This window comes from Cavia porcellus, unplaced genomic scaffold (genome assembly GCF_034190915.1).
Source record: "Cavia porcellus strain 051 isolate PalLab524CR breed Dunkin Hartley unplaced genomic scaffold, mCavPor4.1 scaffold_19, whole genome shotgun sequence".
Lineage (NCBI taxonomy): Eukaryota > Metazoa > Chordata > Mammalia > Rodentia > Caviidae > Cavia > Cavia porcellus.
The window spans coordinates 45,184,482-45,209,321 of record NW_026947502.1 but is presented as its reverse complement, the minus strand read 5'-3'; the positions used below and the strand labels follow the sequence as shown (position 1 = coordinate 45,209,321).

The window sequence follows — 24,840 nt, the reverse complement described above, 5'->3', positions numbered from 1 at the left end:
GAACCAGAAATAATCTCCCAGGTAAAAGAAATGATAAAAGAAATGAAGGAGATGCTGAACATAGCTAAAGAACACAAAGTTAAAAAAAACTGGAAGAAATAAACAAAAAGATAGAATCCCTGGATGAGCAATATAAGAAACAAACAATACATACAGCAGATGCAAAAAGATATACAGGAAAACAAAAATTCCATTGAAAGCTGTAAAAACCGCCTCAATGAAAGTGAAGATAAAATTTCAGACCTCAAAGACAAGATTGCAGCTAGGGAACAGGAATGGAAAGGTCTTTTAAAAATAACAAGGAATCAGGAAATAACAATTCAACAACTTGAAGATGACGCAAAGAAAAACATAAGATTGACAAGGATTAATGAAAAAGAAGGAGACAACATAAAGGATGTCAAGAGGATATTTAGGGAAGTAATAGCTGACAATTTCCCAAACATGAGATTTGAAACCGATATCAGGATCAGTGAAGCATACAGAACTCAAAATAGTCATAACCAAAATAAAACTACACCCAGACATATAATAAGCACCATCCCAGAAATCCAACAAAAGAATAGGATATTAAAAGCTGTCAGACAGAAAAGACAGATCACTTATAAAGAAAAACCTAACAGAATCACAGCAGATTTCTCAGCACAAACAATAAGATCAAGAAGAGCGTGGAGTGAAGTATTTCAGATCCTAAAGGAAAATGATTTCCAACCTAGACTGATGTACTCTGCAAAACTGTCCTTAAAAATGGATGGAGAAATAAGATACTTCCATGACAAAGAACAGCTGAAGAACTTCATGATCACCAAGCCAACCCTGCAAAGAATATTAAAAGATAGTTTAGATACACTTAGGAAAAAACCACTAAGCAAAGCAGACAATTAAACAGAACAGAAAGATAAAGATGCAAGAGCAGAAAAATAACATGTCAACAATAAACCAACATATAACAGTTATAACCATTAATGTAAATGGTCTCAATGCACCAATTAAAACAAACAGACTAGCAGAATGGATCAAGAAACAAAATCCAACCATATGCTGTCTACAAGAAACCCATCTAACCCAAAAGGATACTCACAGACTGAAAGTCAAAGGATGGAAAACAATACTCCATGCAACAGGAACCCAAGAAAACAAGCGGGAGTAACTATTCTGTTTGCAGACAATGTGAACTTTAAACCAATAATGATCAGAAGAGATAAAGAAGGTCACCACATACTGGTTAGGGGAATACTTCAAGAGGAAGAGATAACTATCTTAAATACATATGCACCAAATTCCAGAGCACCCGCTTACATAAAACAAGTATTAACAGAAATGAAAGACCAAATTATCAGTAACACAATTATAACAGGAGACCTTAACACACTACTGACACGAAGGGACAGATCAACCAGACAGAAAATCAGCAAAGAAATAAAAGAACTGAATCACACCTGTGAACAACTGGACTTCATAGACATATAAAAAGTGTTCCACACAAAAACATCAGAATATACATCCTTCTCAGCAGCACATGGAACATTCTCTAAAATGGACCATATACTGCCCCACAGAACATGCTTAAGTAAATGTAAAAGAGTTTAAATTATACCTTGTATGTTATCCTTTCATAGCACTATGAAATTAGAAATTAATGATAAAAGAATCCTCAAAAATCCCACAAACACATGGAAACTGAATAACACACTAGTAATCACTGGGTCACAGGGGAAATTAAAGAATAAATTAAATAATACCTACAAGCAAATGAAAATACACATACAACTTACCAGAATCTGTGAGATGAAATAAAAGCTGTCCTCAGAGCAAAAATTGCACTGAGTTCCCACATCAGGAAATTAGAACGAATACAAATAAATAACCTGATGTTATACCTCAAACAGCTAGAAAAAGAAAAGCAACTCAAGCCCAAAACCAAAAGAAGAGAGGAAATTATAATAATCAGAGCAGAAATCAATGCAATAGAGACTAAGAAAACAATCCAAAAAAATCAATGAATCAAAGAATTGGTTCTTTGAAAGAATAAATAAAATTGACAAGCCCTTAGCCAACCTCATTAAAAAAACAGGGTGAAAAAGCTCAAATTCATGGAATAAGAAATGAAAAAGGCAAAATCACTACAGACTCTACAGAAATACAGATCACCAACACCTATTTTGAAAACCTCTACTCTCAAAGGTTTGATAACACAGAAGAAATAGATTTCTAGAAATATATGAAGTACCAAAGCTAGGTCAAGAAGATGTAAAACTGCTGAATAACACAAAATGTAATTAAGTCCTTACCTACAAAAGAGAGCCCAGGCCCAGACGGATTCACTGCAGAATTCTACAAGAAGTACAAAGAAGACTTAATGCCGACACTGCTCACCCTCTTCAATGAAAAGGAAAGGGAAGCAATCCTTCATAAATTGTTCCTAGAAGCAAATATTACTCTAGTACCAAAACCTGAGAAAGACCCAACTAAAAAAGAGAACTACAGACCAACCTCCCTAATGAACACAGATACAAAAATCCTCAATAAAATATTGGCAAATAGGATGCAGCAAATCATCAAGAAGATTATACACCATGACCAAGTGAGATTCATCCCAGGCATGCAGGGATGGTTGAACATACGTAAATCAATGAATGTAATCCACCATATCAATAAAGCCAAAAGCAAGAATCACATGATCATTTCTGTAGATGCAGAAAAGCTTTTGATAAGGTCCAACATTCATTGATGATAAGAACTTTACAGAAAATTGGAATAGATGGGCTTTAGCTCAATATAATAAAGGCGATCTATGACAAACCAACAGCCAGTATCATACTAAATGGCCAAAATTTGAAGGCCTTTACTTTAAAATCAGGCACAAGACAAAGATGTCCCTTATCACCGGCTCCTATTTAATATAGTACTGGAAAATTAAGAGCCAGAGCAATTAGACAAGAGAGAAAAATAAAAGGGGTAAAGATAGCAAAAGAAGAAGTTAAATTATCATTATTTGCAGATGACATGATACTCTACATAGAAGATACCCAAACTCCATTGAAAGACCCCTAGATATAATAAATAAATTCAGTAAGGTAACTGGATACAAAATCAATACTCAAAAATCAATAGCATTCCTATACACTAACAACAAAATCACTGATAGAGAAATAAGAGTAGCCACACCCTTCACACTAGCAACCAAAAAAAAAGAAATATTTAGGAATTACTCTCACAAAAGAAGTGAAAGACCTATACAAGGAAAATTATAATACACTGAAAAAAGAAATTGAAGATCATCTCAGAAAATGGAAAGACAACCCTTGCTCATGGATAGGAAGAATAAATATTGTGAAAAAGGCCTTTCTCCCAAAACTCCTATACAGATTCAATGCAATCCCAATAAAAATACCATCAACATACCTCATAGACCTAGAGAAATCAATACTAAAAATTCATCTGGTGTGAGAAGAGACCTAGAATAGCAAAGACAGTTCTAAGCAGCAAGGGCAAGGCAGGAGGCATCACAATCCCTGACTTCAAGTTATACTACAAAGCAACAGTAGTAAAATCAACATGGTATTGGAATCAAAACAGAGCCAAAGATCAATGGAATAGATTAGAAGATACAACTACAACTACAAACACACTCAACCACCTTATCTTTGATAAAGGGGCCAAACGGGTTCCCTAGAAGAACGACAGTCATTTTAATAAATAGTGTTGGAAAAACTGGCTCTCCATATGCCAAAAACTAAAACTAGACCCATGCCTATCACCATGTACTAAATTAAAATCTAAATGCATCAAAGATCTGAATATTAAAACAGAAACACTAAATCTATTGGAAGATCAATTGGGTAAAAACCTTGAAGACATAGGGGAAGGTAGAGAATTCATGAACAAGACCCAAACCACATGGGAAATACTTCCCAGAATCAATAACTGGGATCACTTCTTATTAAAATGTTTCTGCATGTCAAAAGAAATCTCCAGCATAGAGAAAAGAAAACCTACAATCTGGGAAAAAATCTTAGTGAACTGTCCCTCAGACAAAGGACTTCTGTCTAAAACATATAAAGAATTAAAAAAACAGACCCCCAAAATTCAAAGATCCAATCCAAAAATGGGCATCTGAGATGAATACACAATTCTCAGAAGAAGAAATGGCAAATAAATACATGAAAAAATGTGCATCATCACTACTCATTAGAGAAATGCAAATTAAAACCACACTGAGATTCCATCTCACTCTGGAAAGAATGGCCAGGATCAAGAAAACCACCAACAACAAATACTGGAGAGGCTGTGAAGAAAAAGGACCTCTCTTGCACTGTTTGTGGGAGTGTAGACTGGTGCAACTGTTGTGGAGGTCAGTCTGAAGATTTCTCAAAAAGCTGGGATTGGAAGTCCCATTTGTTCCATCTATTCCACTTGTAGGCATATTCCCAGAAGAACTGAAAGCATCATACCACAGTGATATATGTGCACCCATGTTTATAGCAGCACAATTTGTAATAGCCATATCTTGGAAACAACCTAAGTGTCCATCAACTGAGGAATGGATAAAAAAGTTGTGGTATTTTTATACAATGGAGTACTACTCAGCTATAAAGAAGGATCCCATTGAGATATTTATAAGTAAATGGGCGCACCTTGAGACCATACTCATAAGTGAAATAAATCAAACTCACATGTATAAATACTGAAGTTTCCCTAGTGTAAGAAATGAGTGTAAGAAAACATATAAATATATAAAAGTACGTGGTAATCATGATTCCCCATTATATGGCTTTGAAGGCTTATAAAGTTTTCACTCATTAACTGGAATGGTTTTATTCTGGGCTGTTGATTTCATTGTTTGTGATGATATGAACAGCTATTTTGAAGAAAACAAGTCATCATAATAGCTAGTGCTGATTTAATATCATCTTGTTTTGAAGTCCCATTAAACTGTTGTTCTTGTTTCCATTGGTTTTATCATGTTGTATCTTATTGGGTTTTATTATATGTGATAGTATAAACAAAATTTTTTATAGGCAAAGAGATAATATAGAAACCATTGTTCGTTTTCTGTTAGCTGATTCTAAATACCTTGTAATACTTTCATCCTCTTGAATGGTTTCACACTGTCTTGATATGTTTGATACTATAGTATACAAAGTTATACTCAAGTATTTCAAAGAAAGAGACACTATGGTAACTACTATTAAGTCGGGTTATCGGGTGGTGAAACACTATGTTGCTTAAATTATTCTGTTCTGACCTGTATTGTTATGTTGTTATGTCCTCTTTTATCTCAATCTCCCCCTTTTTATTTATTTATTCTTTTATTTTTTAATTAAGGGAAAAATTTTTTTAAAATTAGCAGGATATATTATAATAATGTTTTTTATTTCCTACTAACTTGATTTGACGCCCTGTATTGCTCTCATCATCTTGTTTTGACTGATTTTACTCTATTCTGTTTTGTTCAATATTATCAAGTTTGAGGTATAGGCAACTACTTTGAAGGCAGTAAGATTCACTATGATGCCCATTCTGGTTCGACTATTATCTTCTTTTGAAGTCCAGTAATGTCTCCAATGTTTAGGTTTTATTGGTTTTATTCTGTAGTGTTTTGTTCAATTTTATTATACCTGATGATATAGGCAACTCTTTTTAAGATAGCAAGAGGAATTATGGTAACCATTGTTGATTACCTTGTATTCTGTTTTTACATCATGTACTATGTCCATCTTTTGTTTTGACCTACTCTGCTTTCTTTTGTCACATTTGGTTTTACTGTCTTCCAAAAAAAATGTAATAAGAACTGTGGGAGTAATAAAACCCAAAATGTATAATTGTTATTGTAAAAAACAGGGGAATAGAAAGTGCTCTAAAGGATACAACTGCAAGTGTGTTTAGGTGTGTAAGATAGATAACCATATTATTAAGTTTTTGTTGGATCATTGAACACAACTGTTTGCAGTCTGTTTGAATGTCCACTTTGTATGCTTTAATTTTGTAACTTGAACAACTATTGCTAAGATGACAATATAATCTATTAGTGATTTCTAATCACTAATCTATTAGTGATTTCAATATAATCTAACTAGTGATTTCCTTACTATTTTTATTTTAATTCTGTATTACTTACTTGTACTCTTACTGTTTTGGTTTTTTTCTTTCTTTAAATAAAAATTTTTTAAAAGATATTTAAAAAAAAAAAAGAAAAATCAGGGCTGGGGATTTAGCTCAGCAGCATAAGCACCTGCCTTGCAAGCAAGCAGGCAGTCGTGAGTTCAATCCCCAGTACTAATAAAAATGAAAAAGACAAAAAAAAAAGAAAAAGAAAAATCTATGAATCCTCAAGTGAGTAATTCCACCTTTGGAGCTTAGAGCCTTGTCAGAGGAAGCACTTGCCTAGACCCAAGCAAAGAAAGACCCAGATAGTCATGCTGCTCCAAGCAACCAACACAGTGACAGGGGACCAGGCAGGGAGACTCTTGCAGTGCCACTGTCCTCTTTCTTTCTTCCTCTTTGTTTCCAGGCTTCATCTCAATATAGCCACATTCAGAAATGATAATTATCAGGTCTGTGAGTGGTGCCCTGAGCTCTTCAGGGGGAAGGTCACCCAGTAAATCAAAATATCTATCATTAAAAATAACAAATGAGCCAGGTGTGGTGGCACATGCCTGTAATCCCAGCACTGAGGAGGTTGAGGCAGGAGGATTGCTGCAAGTTCGAGGCCAGCCTGGACTACAAAATGAGTTCAAGGCCAACCCAAACTGCACAGCAAGACCTTGTCTCAAAAAAAGACAATAAATAAATAAATAGCCAGGTGTAGAGGAACATGCTTGTAATCTTAGCACTCTAGGAGACTGAGGCAGGAAGACTGCAATTTTGAGTTCAACCCTGACAACTTGGTATGACCCTGTGTTAAAATTTTAAAATAAGGCTCAGGGAACAGCTCGGTGCAAAGGCCCTGGGCTCTACCTTCAGTACTACTAAACAAACAAATAAACATATGTACATGCCATATCCTACTTGTTCAAATGGGAACGTGGAGGCACAGGCAGGACTTAATCACTGGTCTGAAGTCACAGTGATTAGAGGTAAAGTGAGTAGAAAGACACTCAGCTTTCCTAACTGCTGTCCTTTCCTTACAAGACTCCCGCTAACCAAATACAACACACAAGCTTCTCGGGGACAGTTGTGTATCACACAGTATCAAACATCCCAAGCTTTGCTCCCTTTAAACTATTTGCCTTTGAATCACTGATTATTGTGACCTGCGGTGACCAAGGAGATACTGTCAGCATTTTATGGACAAACAGATTTTGTCACACCGTCCAACCCAGAGTGCAGCCCTGTCTCAGGCTGAGTGAGAACCTTAACATTATGTGCTCTTCAGGAATAAAAAAAAAAAAAGACACTACCTGTGTCTAGTGGAAATAACAACACAGAACACATGGTCTCACTTTGCATGCAAACTAGGAATTAACCATCCACTGAAACAAAACCTAGGAAGCAAACCCGCCTCTCCTAGCCGCTCCCTTCCAGGAGATGCTGACATAAAACCTCACTGAGTCTAGCACGTTCCATCATTGTCCACATGGAGACAGAGAGACCCTCTAAACAAATTCATAGCACCAGGAAAAGGAAAGTCTACAAGACTAACACAAACACTGTAAATTTATTTTGTCTTTTAGTTGATCTCATAGATCTCAAAAAGAGTAAGAAAAAGAAAAACTATGTTCAGAATTCTTATGTATCTGGGTACACTGAAGAGAAATCACAGAGAACTTTGGCCACAGAATACCTCTTATGGCCACCAAAGGAAACAAAGCATTTGACCAGCAACCCACTTCCAGATATGACGCTCCAAAATTCTCTTTATCTCAACTGATCTAATAGAGTCATAGACCACAATCAATTATAGTTTAAATATATTACATATGTATCTTAACAAAGCCTTAAAATGATCTGTTATAAAATGTCTGATTCCACAGGTAACATACTTATCATTCTTGTTGAAAGATCAGATGAGGAATAAATTGAATAGGTTTACAAGCAAACACACCCTAAAACGGAAATAGGATAATCAAAGGAGGGAAGACAAGGGTCCAAAGGAGACTGGTAAGATGCAGTGGACTCCACCAGTGGCTGGGTCACCAGGACTGTGTGTCCACGCCTGAAGAAAGATACTGAGCCCGAGTCCCTCAAACATTCTCTGTCACTCACAGGTGCAGGTCCTTTGCCAACAGTCACAGACCCTACTGGCACAAGGAGGAACAACAGAGACAAGGAATGGAGCTCCACTGTGCCCTTGGGGATCTGCTCTTCCCAGGGGCCATTCCATTGGCACTGCAGAGGGAAATAATGAGTCTCCACTCAGAGCTGTATGTAAAGCAAGAACAAAGCTACATGTGTCTGAGTGATCACCCACCTATATATCCCACATTCAAGTGCATCCAATTAACAAAGCACTAAATGCTTCTGATGCCCTACATATCCTGTGGAGCAACCAGAGAGAAAAACATGTATCTGCCCTTAAGAAATGTAATATCCAACAGAAATACGTACAACACACTTCTGCACAGAAGATGGGCAATGTCCAAAATGCAACTGGCTATAGAATCACACCAAGTAGGGTCCCCTATCTTCAGTGGCTTGTAAAAGGCTCCCTAGAGAAAGCTGAGGTCTGGAGGTGGGGGTCATATGATCAAGGAAAGGTACCTAGACCCTGCTATGAAAGGAAGTTTTGTGTTCCCCAAGAGAAAAACTCAGGACATGTCAAATGCAACAACAGATGGCAGTATCAACTGCTTAAGGAAAGGAAGCACGGTCTGTGTTAGCACCATCTATAGGTGTATGAGACTATACACGCTTAACTGTGTGTGAGATGAGGACATCATAACAAGATAGAATAGGCCATCGCTAAAAGGAACAGGGCTAATGGTAAGAGACAGTACTCGGGCTCTGCCTCTTTAGAGTTGCTGGGTCACAGGTCAGTTCACAAAATCCCAGAATGAAGGGGAAGTAAGAAGCACCCTCGGGGATTAGGGAGAACAAAAAATCAACAGAGCAAGTAAGGAACAGAGCCTACCCACACCACCACCATGCTTCTAAATCCCAACCTAGAAAGACTAGGCATTCTGGGAACTAGATCTATCTGTTCTCTGACTTCACAGAAGCCCCAAAGAGTGAATTATTCATCTAGGCAGCATCTGCAGTGATCTTGTTGCTCAATGCTGAATGCTTCAGGAAGTAAAGATAAATCCAACTGAAACACAATGCCAAAATCAAGGGAAAGCAGATACTACACGTAAAGGAGAGGCTGCACTGCCATCCACTGCCATAGCAGGAACTCGCCTGGGTCATCAGAAATCCTAAGAATGCAACAGCAGCTACTCCACACCGAGGGGACTCACAGTCACAGTGAGTGATGTGCATTTTAAGAACATCAGTGATGAAGAGCCATAGGTGCTACACGGGAGAGAAAGCATTGCTGAGAGATGGATATGGAAACATCCATGGAAGAATCAACATTTTCTTTAAAGAATGTCAGTATTCCTTCTGGTGGGCTCAACAAGATGGCTTTCCCAGTGAAAACAGCATGGGGAGACCTACATGCTACTCCACGAGTGAAGTGTCCATCATCTGCTTTGAAGGAGGTTTGGGGACACACAGGAATGCAGGCTGATGAGAGAAGCACCCAGGAAGAATCTAGTCAAAATGATGTTACTTGAAACTCTGTTCTGCAAGCCAGGAATCTCAACTCTTCTCCTGCTAAAAATCAGTGCTGTGCTTTTTATGAAATGAAATCCTTTCCTCTATGACTAAAGCCCTTTCCTTTCCCATTTGAAGGAAGCAAATACATGAGGACAGGAATCTTCTACCTTTTGTGTACAGGCAATCACACAGACAGCCACATATTTGTTCTAAAGGTAAGCATCACCAAATTCTGAGGATCTATTCTTAATGATTCATAGGAATCAGTGCCTCTAGGCCACACACCATCCTAGGATGGGAAGAGGCTGCTTTCTCTCAAGGCAAGGGAGCAGTCAGAGAAAGCAGCAGGCAAGGAGACAGATGCAAAGCCAGAGAAATATAAAAAGGTCAAAGGCCATCTAAAGTCCCCACTGAACAGCCATAGTGGACAATGATGTGTTGCCCAGATCATCTTTCAGGGTGCATTATGGAGCTCCCCACCTGCTGGAGTACTTACTGCCCTCTCAGGAAGCAGCCTTCACTGGACAGAGCAGCCTCACCCAAGGTCACAAGCCTTGCTGGGAAAAGCGCATCCACCATCCCACAGGGGCACACAGACCCAGCCCTTCACCACACAGCACAAACCTTGCTAACTGGCCTTCCATCAGAGACCCCATGAGCTGGCAGAGGTCTCATGCTCCAGCTGCTAAAAAACAACCTTCCCAAGGGGACTGCACATCCAATTCTGGGGTTGGGCTGTGACAGGGGAAGATCCAGACCCTTGGAACAGAATGGAACAGAATGTGACAACACTGCAGAGTTGTCCCAGGTCAGAGCTCTACAGGGTTGGCAAAGACCACACAAGGACCCATTTCTCCATCTCATCTTGCATCTTCCTCCGCCTTTAGTGGATGTTGATTCCACAAGTCCTTTCTAATAAACTTCTCCACATTCCACACCATAGCAGAGGATGTTTCCCAAAGAATCCAGCAAACACCCCACACAAACATAGGATAGGCAGGCGACTGGGGCAAAAAGGCAGGTGTGAAGGGGAAGCCGCTAGGTTGCGGAGGGGGCACCCCAGGGAGATGTCTCACAAACAATGAAGTAATAGTGGCAGGACTGAAACCCATAGACTGTGACTGAAACCCAAAAATGAAACCCAGGTACAGCATGGGCACAGGGGCACAGGGAGAAACCCAGAAGGAAGACAGTTTTGCAATGTGTGCAGAGATGCTTCTAACCCATGGGAGCAACAAAGGACACCTCATCTTTGGTTCTGGAAGCCAGGACAGAGGGTATCCAGGAGGAGCAATAACCAGAAGGGCAATAAGGGTTCCTGGGATGCCAGTTATCTCATTTCTGATCAGGATGCTGGTTATGGGGTCGCCCTCATGAAAATTCACTGAGCTGAGTTCTTAGGAGTTGTGCTCTTCTCTACATACATGTCATACTTTGGCATCCATATATTTTCCAATGCAGGCAGAGGGAGGGATCCAAACAGGAGACTAAAGAGAAGACAAACAGGTATTGCAAAGCCTGGTACTCGCCTACCAACAAAGAACAGTAAGCAACACCACCTTCCCAACCCAAACCGGGGTCCCTGAGAAATCAGAATAATTCACAGTCAACAATATTCTAGAAGTAATGAACCCTAGCAGTAATGAACATTTATTGTCCAGCTCTTGGTTTCTTTTTTTTTTTTTTTTTTTTTTTTTTTTTTTTTTCAGCTCTTGGTTTCTAAATGCCATTCTCTAGCGAAAAGAACTAGAACTCCTTAGATTTCAGAGCTGGGACAGGGAAGGTACAAAATGAACCTAAAATAAGTCACAAAATAAAGAAGTGCTTTAAAAACAACAGGATACATGTCTAAGAGCACAGGTACCAGCTTGAAAGACTTCCACTGGCCAAATCTAGAGGATGAGCTGTACGATATCAATAGATTAGAACTCACTGAAAAAACAAAACATAGGTGGAAGAAAAGAAAAGAGAGAAGGAGGGAGGGAGAGAAGAGGGAAGAAGTAAAAGCTTTTCTATATTAAAATGGTAACTAATAAATGTACAGTGAACAATGGAGTTAGAAAATCACCATCTAACAAACATAAAAGTACTAACCAACTCAAGTAGAATTCTTCACAGAAAACCAGAACTACTAAATGTGACAGGGAACAAGAAATTTAAATAGAACCACATCCACAGCACTCTCATTTGTGTGCCCTTTAGGACTGAAGTCTGAACTCACTTACCCTGATCTGAAAGGAAGTCCAGCATGGTCTGCAGAAGGAAGGACAGGTGCCTCACAGACAGAGCGGGATTCCCCATTCTTCGGGAGGCGTAGACCAGTTCATGGAGTAGACGCATCTGGACGGCAGCCCAACCTCTGTGCGTGCCTGTAGCAAAAGTCACAAAGGCCATGCAGAAAATACAGTCAGTGATTTAAAGACAAAAGCCTCAGCTTTCAAACTCCAGGGCTACAGAAACATATTTGCCCTGTGTTTACCGATCCTAGAAAAGAACTCTGTAGAGGGGCACATTTTTCATACATTATAAATGTCTTATACTCTCTCTTTTCTGCAAAGACATAAATATTCCACTGAAGTAGTTCCAGAAACCTTAGAATAAAAGATCAGTTTCAATGGCATGCATTTACATTCCAGATATACATTTTCTCAAGAAAACACTGACATGTGCTTTTGTTACTAATAACCAAAGATATTTAATTAAAAAGAATAATTTTTCTAAAGCCTAAGAAAAATGTAGAAAAGTGGATGTTAAACACTATAAAGAGATTATCAAGATTTCTCCCTTCCAAAAAGCCTAGCATGTTTGAAACTTAAAGTTGGAAATTTGGCCAATTGAAAAGTATCTCTTCAGGATCACAGAAGTTTAGAGTTACCTCTCCCACTTCCCTTTCGGCAACAATTACTTATCTAAATGTCTTCTGTCCTAAAAGCCTTGATGAAGACAATGTGGTCACAGGAATCCACAGCGTCATGAGTCTAGGGGCAAAAGACGTCAAATACAGCCTCAGACTCAGGGGGTCTGATTCAAAGACAACACTGGTTCATTCAGCTACACAGAGTTTCCTTTCTCTAGTAGATACTCAACAGTGAGACCTTGAGACCTCCACTGCAGCAGTCACCACACTGGGCAGGTGGGCATAGTCACTTTTAGAGACTGTTAATATGGCTGCAGCTAGAGATGGTGGCAGACACCAGAGCTCAGGAAGCTTAGGCAGTAGTGTTACCATGAGTTTGAGTACACCATAGGCTATCCAGTCAATTCAAGGCCAACCTGAACTACAAAATGATACACTGTTGAGAGAGAGAGACAGACAGAGAGAGAGAGAGACCGAGACGCAGATGGAGACAGAGACAGAGACACAGACAGAGACAGAGACAGAGACACAGACAGAGAGAAAGCCACTCCATGCCCTCTTACCACAGATTCTGATTTCAGCCCATCTGGAGTAAAGTCAGGAAATTTGAATTCTCAACACCCCCACACCATGACACTATAATCAGCCAGATTGGCAATTCACTGTTCCTGCTGATCTGAAATGCAGGTCATGAAAAAACATACCCAGGTGCATCCAGGCAGATTCACAGAAAACTGTGCTCACTGAAGATTGGCAATAGCTACAACAGCCGGTCACTCAAGGATCTACTGAAGAACCCAACACAAGGTAGGAGCTCGAGTGGGGACAAAGGACCTGCTACATGGGAATCAGGTTCTTGTGAAAGCCAGGCAGTATGCCCTTGGAGAGTACATATTCCTGCAAAAGCTGTGAGAACACAACTGTGGTAATAACGGCAACAGGAGGTGAGAGTGAATGTCAACAGTAGCTGGAGTAGGCAGGTGAGAGGGTGGTATGTGAGGTATAGCCTGCACACAGCACTGAAATGGAAACGAACAGTAGGACATGTCACAAAGCTGTGACACCTAAAACCAGTAACTGCTAAAGTGCTTTAGCAATTTATCACAAATTTTGCTAATATTATGATTCAATAAATGTAATGTAGTTAACATACAATGTGGACCTCTGACTCTTATCTGTGAAATGATTAATGATCCAGTCTGTTCTATTTCATCAAGAATGAATCCTCTATTTATCAGATCTTTACTGATGTATTTACTGGATAAAATTACCTGTTTATTTGTCAAAATCCCTATCCAGGTTATTAGTTCCTGCATCTGAAGGCTGTATGTGCTATCTATTATTTTATCTCCAGAGCATAGGCTGGCATGGAACTATGTACTCAATCAATATTAACTGACAATGGAAGAGATCAAGAAAGAATCTTGTTCCACCATCAATATGCAGAGATCATTCCTTCTTGTTCCCTAACCTTGGTTGTTTGCCTATTAGCTTATGGATACCACTCACTTTCATCTCTGTATCTACACTGCACCATGCATAAATTCAGTCCATGACAGACACAGAGAGGCACCCTTGAGTGCATGCATTTGTTTCTCTCATCAGTCCTTCATTGCCTTAGGATCCAGGAATATACTCTCTTCATCCAAGGCTCTTTAAGGCTTGGTAGGAGGCCAGATGCATAGTTGGCACTTAGCAAGCATATAGGTCAGGATGAAAGTCTCATGAAAGAAAATTCTCGTTCTCAAACATACACACTCAAGTATGTGAGACTGAGACAATATGGCTTCTGGAATTTGCTACAAAATACTTCATCAAAGAGTAAATGAAGGAAAAGGAAGGCTAAAAATATAGCCAAAGTAGTAAAATCTTGGCAACACTTTATTCTGGGTGATGGACTCAATGCACCCTTCTCTAATTTTTGTGCATCTAGAGTATTTCACAATAACTGAGATTCTAAGTGCTAAATATGCACAAATGTCCCCATAGGACACACCATGTCAGTTCCTCTCCCAGGAATCTCCTAGGATACAAAATGGCAGTGCACTTCATGTAGTAAGAGGGAGGAAAGTGAGGCACATCTCCACAGTACTGCCCTGTGGTCAAAAGAAAGCTGGGACCAAATGCAAAAATGAAAAGGAGACTTAAAGGATTAAGAAATCAATGTCATGACTAACCGAGTCATATCTTCAAAAAGACCCAATTTTAGCTAATCTCAACACTACCATACCAAGAAAATGTTCTCACACAGAAATTGGACAAATATCACTCTGCTGATTTTTTTAAATAGATAATGATCCAGTTCCTACCACAGGTGATTATGAGTAAGTCAGAGTATAAATTTTCTCCACAGTAAACACTGTGCAAGTCATAATTTCTGCATGACTCAAAGTGCTCCTCCTATAAAATACGAATTTTTTTCCTTAACACAGATTTGAAGCATATGACTCAGTGATAAAATTTTCAACACTTGTAATCGAAAAAGTTCACCAATTTGGGGGTTTATTATATACATCAACTACTGCCACTTAGCGAATCCATTTGCCATACCAGTCTCTTTCATGAGAGTTCCTGGGGAAGATTGAATCTCTTATTCAGAAATAGCCTAAACAAAAGGCACAATTGCAAATCTTCACACAAAGAAACACAAATAAGATCAGAATGACAATATGCAGCCCTTTAAGCCTGCATATACACACAGCACACATCTGTGTTTCTACCTCAGCCCTCTGTAGAATGAGCTAGTGAAAATGCCCACTTCAAAAAAACATAGAATACATTCAGGACCTGGGGGGTGGGGGGGGACCCAACTTTTATTCACAGGTACAGGATTTTAATAGATTTCTATTTAATTATCTGAAAGTGGTCCAGGGTAGTCCTGGGGATGGAAGTCTGAAGTGATTTTTATTTTGTTAAAAAAAAAAAATAGATAGCTGACATTTACCATTTTTACTTTATTTGATCTTACTCCTTCACTCTCGTTTCCTGGCATCTTTCATGAAAATGATGATGAATGAATGTTCTCTCATCAGACAGAGGTTTAGTAGAAAGGACTTGGAAACATACTACTTATTTTATTTTTTAAAAGGAGTATGTTCTATTCAAAAAAAATTACAAATTAAGAGGAAGAAACAAATACCACTCAATAATGGCCATGACTTTGCTAAACAGCTGCTTACAGGATGTGCCCCAACATTATAAGTATTTCCTTGGACACCTCCAGGGCCAGCTGGGCAACGTGGTCAAAGGGACCTCTGTTCTCACTGGGCTGACAGGTAACTGAGCAAAGTGGGTGCTAAGTGATCACTACAAGTGTTTTTAAAGGTACTCACAACTTACGAAAAGTGTTAAGAAAAAAAACAACAGGTTTGAATGAAAGAGAGAAATGAAAAGGTTGCATTTAGGTAGAAGCAATCCTCAGCTGGAACCTGAAGAGGCTGGGGAGTTGGACAGGTGAGGAAGTACACTGTGGGAGGAAGGAAGCGCCTCCAGGAAACCTCAGATCAGCTAGGATGGATAGGACAGATAACCCAGCACCTCCAAGCATAACTTACCTAAAGTCCAGGAGGCCTGCTTTACCCTGAGGCAAGTCTAGAGTTATATTCAAAGAACACCACAAAAAGTAATTGAAAAGCAATTTTTATCTTTCCTGACATCTCTCAGGAGCATGCCAAATGAGAATTCCAAGCACAGGGCACATACAAACCTTTTGAAACACATTTTCAACTTCCAGAAAGATGGCAGAGTGGTGAACAGCAGAGAAACAGCCTCACTGAGATTTGTTGTCCAGACACGGGAATAGAGCAACATGATGAAGAAAAGGAGGAAAGTGGATCCTTGGGAATCCAGGAAGAATCTGAAGTGAGAATTGAATCCCATGGGGAGACCAGAGAGAGACTTCAATAAAGAAGAAGGAGGTGGCACACAATGCTTTCTCCCTGAATAGGACTCAATGCATTGGAGGGGGGGCTCAGACCAACAGACACATGGTGACTACTGGCAACCCGAGGCCTCCACAGAGAAATGCATCGGTGGACTGGAGCAGTACACTCAGCAGACTGCAGCGGCTGATGAGTTATTCAGATTCAGACACCCCATGAGAGGGCAACTGGCTAGCACCCATCTCAGAGAGGAAGCAACTCAGTTCATAAATTAGAAACTGCAGGCTGGCTCCATCTAGGGCTGCCAGTGTCAGGTAAAGCTGCCAAGTTCAAGTTGGCAAAAGGTCAAGGAGTCGAGTTCAAACAGGCAGGTGGCACACAGAGTGCTGTAGCCTCAACAACTCAGGTTCCAGCTGGCCAGCCAGAAATCAGCCTAAACTTCAGTGGAACTATTACTTCCCCACCAAAAATCTACAGCTGACTTGTTGGAATTAATCAACATGGATCTGTGCTCTGTCTGTCCACTTTGCCTACCACAGCCATACCCTGACACCTTCTTACTTTCTTCTTTTTCTTTTTTCTTTTTGTTTTAGTTTTGTTTTTTCTTGATTGTTTGTTCTTATTTTTATTTTTTGTATTTGGAAGACAATAAAACCAAACAAAACAGAATAGAGTCAATCAAAACAAAACAGTGAACATGACACTGGATTTCAAAACAAGATGACAGGAAATCAGTAATGACTACCATAATGCCTGTTGTTTCTTCAAAGTAGCTACCTATACCATCAGATACAATAAAATAAAACAAAACAAAACAATAAAAATAAATCAAAACAATTGAAGTGATACAGGGCTTCAAAACAAGATAACAGGAAATTAGCAATGGCTACCACCTTCCCTTTTTAGACACCTCCTCCCCTATCACTTTCACAATATCTATTGTACACTTTGGATCTAACTCCTTCAGTTTTTTTATACTAGGGAGACAACACAATGTTTACCCATGTGAGGGTGAACCATTTCACCCTTGAGCATGATCTCAAGTTGCATCCATTTATCTACAAGAGCCTTGAGGTTATTCCTCTTTACAGCGGTGTAGCTTTCCATAGTATAAAAATGGCCCGTATGTCTTATGCATTCTGTGGTTGATGGGCAAGTTACCCTGCTTTTCTCTGATTCTCTGTCACCTGTAGTATTGTTTTGTCTCCTTTGACTTTCAGTCTATGAATTTCCTTCCAAAGTAAACATTTCTTATATGCCACATATTGATGGATTTTGTTTCCTGATCCACTCTGCTGTTTCTTTTTATTGGTGAATTGAGGTCATCTACATCAGTGGTTACAGTCAACATGCACTGGCTCGTCTCTGCCATGCTATTTGTCTGCCAATGGCTCCCTACTTTTCCCATCTATTTAACTGCTTTGCCCCAGTAGGTGATCCCCCTCCACTGTAGTTCCTGGAGCCATGGTCATTTTTTAGCTCTTTCTAGAACGCCCTTCAGTATTCTTTGTAGGATTGGCTTGGTAGTCATGAATTCCTTCAGTTGTTCTTTATCAGGGAAATACCTTGTTTCTCCAATAATTTTGAAAGTTTTGCAGGGCACATCGATATGAATTACAAATTGTTTTCTTTTATGACTTGAAATATTGTCACTCCAAGCTCTTTTTAATTTGATGGTTTGTGTTGAGAAGTCAGTTGTGATTCTGATTGGTTTTCATTTACAGGACATATGTTTCTTGTCTCTAACAGCCTTTAATATTCTGTTCTTGTGCCAAATTTCTGGGATCTTGATTGTTATATGTCTGGGTGTAGATTTATTTTGGTTATGGCTAGTTGGAATCCTATATGTCTCACTTATCTATATGTCAGGTCCTTTTCCCATGCTTGGGAAGTTCTCAGCTATTACTTCTGTGAATAGTCTTTTTATGTCATTTGTGTTGACTTCTGCTTTTTCACTGAAACCTATCATTATTAAATTATTTTTCTTTGCATATTCTTGCAGCTGTTCAATTGTTATTTCGTAGTTCCTTGTTATTTTTAAAAGATCTTTCCTTTTACAATCACAAGCTGCAAACCTGTCTTCAAAGTCTGAAAGTCTATCTTCCATTTCTTTCAAGCAGTTTTGCCAGTTTTCAATCGAGTTTTTAATATCCTGGGTATCTCTTTGAATCTGTTTCATGCATTCTAAATCTTGCCTTTATTGTTCATTCAAGTTTTTCCTCATTTTCTTATGATATTCTATTTTTAATGTGTTCATTAAATATGTGCAGCATTTCTATTATGTTTTTCATTTCTTCTTTTACCTGAGATACTATTTCAGGTATCTGGGGTGAAAATTTAAAAGCAGGAAGGGTGAAAAACAGAGAAATAGTATAAAAAGAAGAGGAAGAAGAGGAAGAGAAGGAGGAAAGGGGCAAAAGAAGGGGAAGGAGAAGAAAGAGAGGAGAAGGAAAGGAGAAGGAGGAGGAGAAGAAGAATGTGTAAGATTAAAATCTAGGATTGAGGACAAAGGAAGATTATGCAAACTTTGGGAAACTTCCTTTGTCCTCAACCCTAGTGCATATGGCTGAAGTTGACAAATAAGTAACTCCAGTTTATCATTTTCAAGGCTGTGCTTGATGCTACTGTAATTGCAGATTTTATCACTTTAGCCAAAGAGACAAAACTGATCTGATCAGTTGTTTATGGTATGCCAAGACTGAGACTACCTAAGGGTCATAAAAACATACTACAGGCCAGTACCAAAGAACAAGGAGCTAGATCAAATAGGCAGCAAGAGCTCATCCCCAATAAATTGAAAAGGTACAGGCCAGGATTTAGTTTAGTGGCACAAGCACCTACCTGGCATGCATTAGGTCATGAGTTCAATCCCTGGTACCAAAAAGAAAAAGAAGAAAAAGAAGAAAGAAAGAAAGAAAGAAAATAAAAACAATTGAAAAGATAGGATCATGCAAACAGACTCAAAACCCAAAATCAAGCTGTACCTAAATGATACCTCTGAGAAGTAGTCATTTTTGAAGAGTTCTAAATACTAGCAATGAGGCAACTCATCAGAAGCAATTTTCAAGCATCAACCCAGGAATTAAACTTAAAAAAGAAACGACAAGACAAGACACAGAGAAGGCACTTAAACAACATGCAGACTTGCAGCTCATAAAAGGCAACTTAGGGACAATGAGGTGGAACAATTCAAAAGCCAAACACCTAGACTCTCTCAAGTGGTAACAGCAGAGATTGCAAAGCCGATGAATGAGGCTCTAGAAAAAAAAATCAAACCATACATAATTTTTCAGAAAACTACAGAGATGATGACCATAATGAAAGACATAGTTAGTTATTAGTGACTCCAGAGCAGATACAGATAAACAAAAAAATATAGGAGCTTAGAAAATTAATGGAAACCATGAAAACTCATCATAGGAAAGAAATGGAATTCATAAAACAGATTCAAACAGATAAACAGGAGATTAAAAATTCCATTCAAAGTATATACAGCAGAATGAACCAATGAGAAGACAGAATTTCAGATACAGCAGATAGGATTAGTATAACAATCATGAAAAGATAGATTTCTTTTTTTTTTTTTTTGTCTTTTTCATTTTTATTGGTACCAGGGATCTAACTCACAATTGCCTGCTTGCAAGGCAGGCGCTTTGGCCACTGAGCTAAATCCCCAGCCCCTGAAAGACAGATTTCTTAAAATAACAAGGGATCGTGAAAAAAATCAATAGAACGGCTGGTAGGCAATTCAAAGAAGAATAACATAAAACTGACTGCACTCAATGAAAAAGCAACATATAGAACAAATCACATAAGAAATCTGCTAACAGAAGTCATGGCAGAAAACTTCCCAAGCAGAAAAAAAAATTTTCACATAAAGATGAGCAAGGCATACAGAAATTTTTTACCCATAATCAAAAACAAATCTACCAACCAGACCCAAGCCTTTCCCCATGAGTCTGCTCCATTTGCAGAATTCAGGGAGAGAGAACAAGGCCACACCAGGAAGCAATCCCCATCTGGGAACCCAGTTATAACATTAATGTAAAGGCCTCAATTATAAGTTATAACCATTAGTATTATAACTATTAATGTAAATGGCCTCAATTCACCAATTAAAAGAAACAGACTGGCAGAATGGATCAAGAAACAATATCCAACCATATCCTGTCTACAAGGAACCCATCTAACCCAAAAGGAAACTCATAGGCTGAAAGTCAAAGGATGAAAAACAATACTCCATGCAACAGGATCCCAAAAATAAGCAGAGATAGCTAATGATCCAAAGAGATAAAAAAGGTCACTACATACTAGTTAGGGGGAAACTTCAAGAGGAAGAGATAACAATCTTAAATATATATGCACCAAATTCCAGAGTACTCAGCTATACAAAGCAAGTATTAACAGAAATGAAAAATCAAATAAGCAATAACACAATTATAATCCAAGACCTTAACACATCACTAACACAAAGGGACAGATCAAACAGACAGAAAATCAGCAAAGAAATAACAGAACTGAACCACACTTGTGAACAAATGGACTTGATGGATGTATACAGAGTGTTCCACCCAACAACATCAGAATATACATCCTTCTCAGCAGCACATGGAACATTCTCTAAAATAGACCATATACTACCCCACAGAAAATGCTTAAGTAAATGCAAAAGAACTGAAATTATCCCATACATGTTATCAGATCACAGTGCCATGAAACTAGAAATTAATGACAAAAGAAACCGCCAAAACCCCACAAACACATGGAAATTGAATAATACACTCCTGAGCAATCAGTACATCACAGAGGAAATTAAAGAAGAAATTAAACAATATCTACAAGCAAACTAAAATACAAATACAACTTACCGGAACCTGTGGGATGCAATGAAAGCACTCCTCAGAGGAAAATTTATTGCAGTGAATTTCCACATCAGGTAAACAAAACAAATACAAATAAACAACCTGATGTTACATCTCAAACATCTAGAAGAAGAAGAGCAAGTCAAGCCCAAAGCCAAAAGAAGGGAAGAAACTATAAAGGTCAGAGCAGAAATTAATGCAGTAGAGACTAAGAAAATCCACAGAATCAATGAATCAAAGAGTCGGTTCGTTGAAAGAATGAATAAAACTTATAAGCCCCTAGCCAACCTTATTTTAAAAAAGAAAGAAAAAACTCGAATTCATACAATAAGTAATGAAAAGGGTGAAATCACTACAGACCATGTGGAAATACAGAAGATCATCAACACCTATTTCGGAAACCTCTACTCTCGTAGGCTTGATAACACAGAAGAAATAGACAGATTCCTAGAAACATATGAATACCAAAGCTGGGTCAAGAAGATGTAAAACTGCTGAATAACCCAATTTCAAATAACGAAATTGAAAATGTAATTAAATCCTTACCAACAAAGAAAAGCCCAGGACCAGATGGATTCACTGTGGAATTCTACAAGAAATTCAAAGAGGCTGTAATGCCAACACTCCACAAACTGTTCAACAAAATTGAAAGGGAAGCAATTCTCCCTAACTCATTCGTGGAAGCAAATATTCCTCTAACACCAAAACCTGAGAAAGACACAACCAAAAAAGAGAACTACAGGCCAATCTCCTTCATGAACATAGATGCAAAAATTCTCAATAAAATATTGGCAAATAGGATGAAGCAAATCATCAAGAAGATTATACATCATGGCCAAGTGAGATTCATCCCAACAATGCAGGGATTGTTCAAAATCAGTAAATGTAATCCACCATATCAATAAAGCCAAAAGTGAGAATCACATAATCATTAGTATAGATGCAGAAAAAGGTCCAACACTTATTCATAAGAACCTTACAGAAAATTGGAATAGATGGTCTTTATCTCAATATGATAAAAGCCAACTATGACAAATCAACAGCCAGCATCATATTAAATGTTAAGAAACTGAAAGCCATTACCCTAAAACCCGGAACAAGACAAAGATGCCCATTATCACCACTCCTATTCAATACAGTGCTGGAAATACTAGCCAGAGCAATTAGACAAGACAGATAAATAAAAACAGTGAGGATAGGAAAATAAGAAGTTAAATTATCATTATTTGAAGATGATATGATACTCTACATAGAAGACCCCCAAAACTCCATTGAATGACTCCTAGGTCTAATAAATTCATCAATGTAGCCGGTTACAAAAAAAACATTCAAAAATCAATAGCATTTCTATTTACTAACAACAAAATCACTGAAAGAGAAATAAGAGAAGCCACACCCTTCATAATAGCATCCAAAAAAATGAGATACTTAGGAATCAATCTAACAAGAGAAGTAAAAGATCTATTCAGGGAAAATTATAATGCCCTGGGAGACTTCCAGGAGAACAAGGCAGATAGATAGCAGCAGCTTTGGAGGCTCTCTGAGAAACCACACTTAAAATCCAGGAATGGTGCTGGGCGAGAAATCCTAAGCAAGGGGAGATATACTTTGCCGACCCAGGAACAAACTAAACTAAGAGAAACCAACTGGAAACGCAATCCTGGTGATATAACAGGAACAGATAAAATCTCAGCATGGAAGCTGGACCCGCGCCCCTGGAGGCTGTGATTTGAATTTACTGCAGCCGCTGCTGCGTCAAAATCAGCACAGCAAAGAGAGAGGTGCGAAAGCTCTGAGAGTGGGAAGCGGTGAAAGGAGTTGACAGTGGGACTGGCCAGAAGCCCTACATCGAACTGCGGTGAGTGAGTGGATCAGGGACCCTTCTATAGAGTAGGAGGCTTCAGCAAAGGACATACTGGGTCAGGGTGGGCTGGCCAGGACAGGATGCTGCAGGGACTTCAGTCACATAGTCCCCTCTCAAGCGGGATTGGTGGGGAGTGCCTGGCCTGCCTGACGCCACTGACTAAGACCCAGTAGCTAGCCCAAACCAGGTCCCAGCACCTGGAGGTGCACCCTAGCAGTGAAGCTTTTGGTAGGTTGACCTGGAGGGGCAGGCCCAGCATAGGCTGCCCAGGTCTGTGTCTCCCTAGTACACTGCAGTGGGTGGGAACACCTAGCCAGCGCAATTCAAACAAACTATAACCAACAAAGAAAGAAACTGGGCCTCCTATATACACTTGTATAAAAGGAACAAAAAATATGGGAAGAGGGAGCAACAATAAAAGGTCCTCAGTCCCCAATCCTGAGAAACATGCAATATCAGACACAGCACCAACATACATAAAGCGCTATCTCCAGAGCCTTATAGACGAGTTCAGGAATGAAGTTATGAATGACGTGAAGCAAGATATAAGTAGAAGAGTTAGAGAAATGCTAAGCACCACCCAAGAAAAAACAGATGGTAGAATGGAAGAACAGAAAAAAAGGGGAGAATTGTTAGATGGAGAAAATAGAAAAAACATAGAATACTTGAAGCAGGTTCAAAGAGATTACCAGGAAACTAAAAACTCTATAAAAACTAGCATAACAGCTTGAAAGAAACTAAGGACAGATTATCTGAACTAGAGGGCAGATTTGTAATATGGGAGCATGAAATGAAAAACTTCTTAAAAATAACAAAAAAACAAACAGCAACAATACAAAGGCTAAAAGATGATAAGAGGATCTATAACTTAAGAATTAAGAACATAATAGAAGAAGTAGGGACACAAACAAATGGACTACAAAAGCTATTCACAGAAATAATCCAAGAGAATTTCCCTAATTTAGCAAATGGGAAAGATACTCAGATGTATGAGGCATATAGGACCCCAGCCACCTACAACCCAAACAGAGCTACACCCAGGCATATAATAATCAAAAGTCCAGAAATACAATATAAGAACAGAATATTAAAAGTTGTCAAAGACAAGAAACAGATCACTTACAAGGGAACACCCATCAGAATTACAGCACACTTCTTGGCATAAACCATCAAATCACGAAGAGCATGGGGGAAATAATTCAAGCTTTGAAAGATAATAACCTCCAGCCAAGATTGATATATCCTGCACAACTGTCCCTAGAAATTGATGGAAAAACAAGGTGCTTCCAGGTTAAAGAGGAACTAGGGGAATTTGCAACCACCAATTCAACTCTACAGAGAATACTGCAGGATATTGTAAAAAAGGAAAATACCAAGATTCCAGAAATAGTGGCAGAGAGGCCACAATGAATGGAGCAGAAAGCAAAATGAAGAAGACAAACTGACAACAAACAACAGAAAAAGAGCTCAACAGAAATGAGGCAGAGAAGATTGGAGGATATGAACAGCTATTTTGGAGAAAACAAGACATCATAATAGCTTGTGCTGATTTAAGTATCATCTTGTTTTGAAGTCCCATCAAACATGTATTTTTCTGTCTCCATCAGTCTTAAAAGGTTGTATCTTATTGGATTTTATTATATATGATAATATAAGTAAAAACTTTTATAGACAAGG

General features: G+C 38.7%; 1 protein-coding gene across 6 annotated transcripts in view; it reads right to left on the bottom strand.

The window, feature by feature from the left end:
- The window catches only part of Trappc9 (trafficking protein particle complex subunit 9), a 703,342-nt gene that overhangs the window by 596,388 nt on the left and 82,114 nt on the right, over nucleotides 1-24,840 (bottom strand). For all 6 annotated transcript variants that reach the window (XM_063231022.1, XM_063231023.1, XM_063231024.1 and 3 more), the window contains one exon: nucleotides 11,925-12,068. In XM_063231022.1, the coding sequence (XP_063087092.1) occupies nucleotides 11,925-12,068 (144 nt within the window). The remainder of the gene's footprint in view (nucleotides 1-11,924; nucleotides 12,069-24,840) is intronic.